Source organism: Priapulus caudatus, unplaced genomic scaffold, assembly GCF_000485595.1.
Source record: "Priapulus caudatus unplaced genomic scaffold, Priapulus_caudatus-5.0.1 Scaffold2064, whole genome shotgun sequence".
Taxonomy (NCBI): Eukaryota; Metazoa; Priapulida; class Priapulimorpha; order Priapulimorphida; family Priapulidae; genus Priapulus; species Priapulus caudatus.
Window position 1 is genome coordinate 7,327 of NW_014579125.1, and position 5,366 is coordinate 12,692.

The following is a 5,366-nucleotide window of genomic DNA, read 5'->3' on the forward strand; positions in this document are numbered from 1 at the left end:
ACCTGCCTATTACTTAATTCGCGAAGCGTTTACCGCGTCCATTAATGTACAAGCAATTCACTTACTAGCTATCCTACATACGCGGAGTTCATGGTTGGACCCTAGCTTCTGTCTAACATGTCTCCCCTGCATGGTCTATAACATACATCTTCTCTACTTCCTTTCATGTCTTCATTCTACCTTCTTTCCGCTTCTCCCGTTCACTCCTTCTGCCCGTGCTATGTCATCTCTACATTTATCTCTATCTTCCATATTCTCCATACTCTCTCTCTCTATAACGCTCTAATCCTCGCTTCGCATCATCTCTTCTGCGCTCCCATCTATTCTTTACGCTCTTCTACTGTCTTACTCTCTCCTCTCCTTTTCGCTCTTCCTTCTTCATTGCAGACTATTGTGTGCTAACAATCATCGTCATCGCTACAAAAGCTATTATCCTCATAGTTTTTTCGTGGAATATAATATAGGTTCTCTCTATTCGGATGACTCTCTTAACTTAACAATTTATCCATTAAGTGGCTTTTGAATAATAAATATGTGATCTCGTACCTATTCCTGCAATGCATCGAGGGCTCTTTACGCACGCTAGGCCAAGAATCTCCCGTATATATTCATATAACTCGTGTGTGGATGAGTCGCGTCCGGCCCAAGCATTGAGAATTGGCAGGATACAGAATTTATGATGTACATCACAGTTAACTTTATGCCATTATTGGATGGAGGAGGAGCTAACCACATATAAATTAATATGGGGTGTCATGAAAAACGGCACGGTCATCGAATTTTAATTCTACACAATAAAGACACTTCGTCACACTGTAACAGTTTCTCACGAGACGCGAGAGAGAGTTCGTCAGTGCCGTTGAAGGAATGACGCAAGAGAAGTAATATTAAGAAACAGAGTAAGCAGAATGCCAGACTCAACGCATTTTGTTAGAATGTTTTGACACTTTTGTTCTTGCCTTCGACGATCGGTAGAGTTAGCATGTTGATTTGGACTGGTGTGTGGGAGATCCAAGAAAAACACATTGCATATACTCATTAATATAAAATTACTAAATATCACTATAATTGTAATTCTTAGTCTTAAGTGGTGCTGATATTTTCATGACTTAATATTTAAAAGTTAAGCGAGTGCTGCTATGCATCTCTAGTTTAGAGAGTTAGCGTCTGGATTTCTAGCTAAGGATTCTGCTCTAGTTAAGCAGAAAAGTTCGCAGATTTGGTATTAGTTCTTGATGTACTGAGTTAGACGAATAGTTGTTAGCAGCATATAGCGGCTATTAAGGTGTTACAAAGAGTGTAATGTTAAGGTTAATGTTAAGAGCGAAGGCCCCAGGCCTACTGAATAATATTGTATCCAGCCGAACGAAGTTCGTGGATGCTATGGGTTTGGCATCGTCCCGCACCGCCGCCGCCGCCGCAGAGTTTCCTACTGTAGACGCTCTACCCGCGGCCTGCCAGATTATTTCCTACGGAGCTCATTCTTTCAAATTTCGCCATGGAAGCGTGCGCTATCGTAAAGCGAAGACGCCTATCGTTTATTTGGTGTTGGCGGAAGTCCACTGTAGTTGCCGACATGGGAGGGTAACAACACATTTTTTTGTCCGAAATATTCTAGAACTGTAATTCTGCACTTATTTACCCGATTGTCATTGAGGTTTTTTTGTTATTAAATTTAATTTAAAATTTAATATAAAAATTAAATTTAAAATTAAAATTAAAATTTAAAAACAAAAATTTAAATTTTAATATTTGTATTAAATTTGTATTTTTAATTTATGATTGTCCCCGAATTTTTTTCAAAAATTAAAATATATATATATATTAACATTTATATATATATCTAAATACATAATAGAACATGTTATATTCGGCCCTCTGTGTGCCAAATTCCATGACAATCGGGTAAAAAACAGCCACAAGTTACAGGCTTCTACAATATTTCCACAAACATGGGTTACCATGGCAACGATGATCTCCGCCCACCCAATAACGAATGGCGTCTTCGCTTTACCATAACGCACCTTCATGCCAAATTTGAAGATGATCCGAGATCGTGGTAAAAACTCCCCACCGGTCACTGCGACATTTATTTCACCTTTACCTTACTTGTACGTAGTAGCCACGTCCTAGCGCCTACGACTGTTTCACGTCAAAACCTTACGTACATATTTCTCTTCCGCTCTCTTAACTCAGCCCTTAAGATTGGAGCACCCTGAAGCGCGGCGACCAAACTTTGTATGCTTCCACATCTTGGGGAGCAAGGTCTGTCGTCCATCTGCCATTCACCTTAGTTTGACCTTTCACACGTCCGACTTTTAATTTCCTGCATTCGGCCTCCTAGCCGGGCTAACCCAGCATTCCATTACTTGCATCTGAGGCACACAGTTGTACTACAAACCTTTGTCTTTCTTTGACTTATTTAAACTTACCTGCCCTTTTCTACGTCATTACGAGATATTCCATTCATACTAGACCACGCGGGGCGTACATGGTCCACGGGGTAGTATGTTTGTTGTATGTAGTATGTTTGTAGTTAAGACTTGGTCTATACGTGGCGGAAGTGAGTTTGTCTGGCCGACGTGAACACGTGTATGGGTGGAGAGGCCCTACCGGAGATTACGTGGCGCTTACTACGTACAAGTATTCTTGGCTAGTTTGTTTGATGTGAAACTTGGTGTGATGATTATTGTCGTCGGCTGAATATGCAGGCCGTACGCAATAAGGAGACATTAGTCTCTAACGAAGTGAGAGAGAAGAATCGGCAAGTAATAAGAAATTAAGAAATGAGGTATGAGTGTTTATTTACGAATAGGAATCCGCAAGCTCTTTTATTAAGTGCGCTAGAGTAGTCGGAGAGGGCTCAGTGTTGGAGTGTAGTTGGAGGAAGAGTCAGAGAAAAAGTGTACTTCGAGTGACGAGAAGAGCAGCACAGAATTGTAGCATGATGAGAGAGAGAAGTGAAAGGTGGAAGAAAAGAGAAAAGAGTCTCAAAAAAAATGGTATGAAATGATAATTCAGCTGGATTTGTTCCCAATTTCGTGTTTGATGTTCACTCGGAATGACTGATGGATGAGAGTGGTAGTTTAATTGATAGATTCCATCATCACACCCCACAGAGGCCATGATGGCGAGAGAGCGCAATCAAGGAGCTCGGTCACAGTACCTTGTGTGAGATGGTGCGTTTTGGAAGTGCGAGCTCTCCTCACTGCTCTAAGGTGTGCATTTTTTCCAGTGAGTGCTATTCATCATCGCTCCTAAATGGGTGTGATTATGCGAGGTGAAAATGACCCCCCGTATCGGTGTCCTAGGGGGAGTCATAGATAGGTGCCTCCTGTACTTTCCAAATGTGAAAGCTTGCATTACGCGGAATTATTTTATCACTCACCGAATACTACAATCTATGTACCTTGGTTTGTGCCTATGTGCTCCGCATCATAGTCATCTACACCTCTCCCTGAACTGCTATGCAAGTTTGCAGTGTGTTGCTTTTGTTACTGTATACCAAACAAATCGTATAGATGTTCATAATTAAATCATGTCCACAGAGTGAACCACTCGCACTCTCAAGGTAACAGAGATAAATTATTTTAGAATAGTGCTTTAAACTCCAAATTCTAAAACACAATTTTAACGTAGCAGTTGCTCAAGCTATCATAAGTAATATGTCTTTACATATTTAATATGTATTTGTCAGTTCTATCTATATGAAGTTGTGGCTTCACTGTCCGGCAAGTTTATTAGAGAAACAAGTTGCCGCCACGGCGACATGCGCTTTACCTGACGGCAGGTGTTCTAATGCTAAACTCATGGCAAAACAACCAGAGCACCCTTCCCATCGCCGCGTTCGCTTCGCCTCGATTGTTTCTCTCATTCTTGTTCTTTCCGCCTCTCGCGCTCTTGCTCTCTCTTTCCTTTCGGCGCTCTCTCGCTCGATTTCACACTCTCTTCTCTTTCTCCCTCTCTCTCTGTGCTCTTGGGGGCTCTTTCTTCCCTTCACGCTCTCTCTCTTGCTCGCTCACCTCGCCACTTCCCTCGTTGCTAAGCTTTCAGATTTGAAAAGTACAGGAGGACTACTAATGACTCCCCTAGGACACCATAGGGGGTCACAAAGCTATTGAATGAATGAAGGTGAAGATGAATGATAATCAGTGGATTGACATGAAATCCCAATTTTCGTTTTTGATTTCACTCTAGACTGATATGAAGATTGGTCATGATTCCATAATCACACCATTAAGAGGCATGATGGAGAGCTCCACTAAAAAAATCACACCCTTAAGAGGCATGATGGAGAGCTCCACTAAAAATCACACCCTTAAAAGGGATGATGGAGAGCTCCTTGAGGGCTCTCCATCATGCCTCTTGGGGTGTGATGATGGAATCATGACCAATCTTCATATCAGTCTAGAATGAAATCAAAAACGAAAATTGGGATGGCATGTCAATCCACTGATTATCATTCATCTTCACCGTCATTCATTCAATGGCTTTGTCATGATACATTTTTTCATCCAACAACCCAACACTAGCACACAGATTAATAAAAGAGTTGATCGGATGTAAAAATAAACTTGTTTTATTTATTCTGATCTTCATTCTTGGAGACTAATCTATGTACCTGCATATTTCAGCACGAAATATCATCACATTCCATCAACAAACTAGTCAAATTACTTGTACGTAGTAGCCACGTATGTAGCCCCTCCAGCCCTACGACTGTTCCACGTCGGCAGAAAACTACTTCTCGCCACGTAGAGACCAGTCTTAACTACAAACATCCTACATACTAACAAACATACTACCCCCCGTACCAATGTACCCCCGTGATCTAGTATGAATGGAATATCTCTGTAAGGACGTAGAAGGCAGGTAAAGTTAAATAAGTCACAAAGACAAAGGTTTGTTAGACAACTGGTGTGCCTCAGATGTGCAAGTATATGGAATCTGGTTTTGGTATGCGACAGACCTTCTCTCCAAGATGTGTAAGCATACCAAGTTTGGTCGCGCTAGGTCAATTAGGGTCTGAGTTAGAGAGCGGAAGAGAAATGTGATCAAGGTCAAGGTAAAGGTGAAATAATGGTCGCAGTGACCCGGTGGGGAGTTTTTACCCGATCTCGGATCATTTTCAAATTTGGCATGATGGTGCGTTATGGTAAAGCGAAGACGCCAATCGTTTTTGGGGTGGGCGGAGTCATCGTTGCCATGGTAACAACATTTTTGTGGAAATATTGTAGAACCTGTAACTTATGCTGTTTTTACCCGATTCATGGAATTTGGCACACAGGGCCGATATATAACATGTCCTATATATATATATGTTTATATATATATATATATATATATATTGATGACAATCATAAATT

The 5,366-nt window shown here is 41.1% G+C and overlaps 1 protein-coding gene across 1 annotated transcript in view; it reads left to right on the forward strand.

The window, feature by feature from the left end:
- The first annotated feature begins 2,786 nt into the window (after window positions 1-2,786).
- LOC106818160 overlaps window positions 2,787-5,366 on the forward strand; it is a 5,619-nt gene continuing 3,039 nt past the window's right edge. Inside the window, exon 1 of the mRNA XM_014822884.1 lies at window positions 2,787-2,791. Within this exon, the coding sequence (XP_014678370.1) occupies window positions 2,787-2,791 (5 nt within the window). The remainder of the gene's footprint in view (window positions 2,792-5,366) is intronic.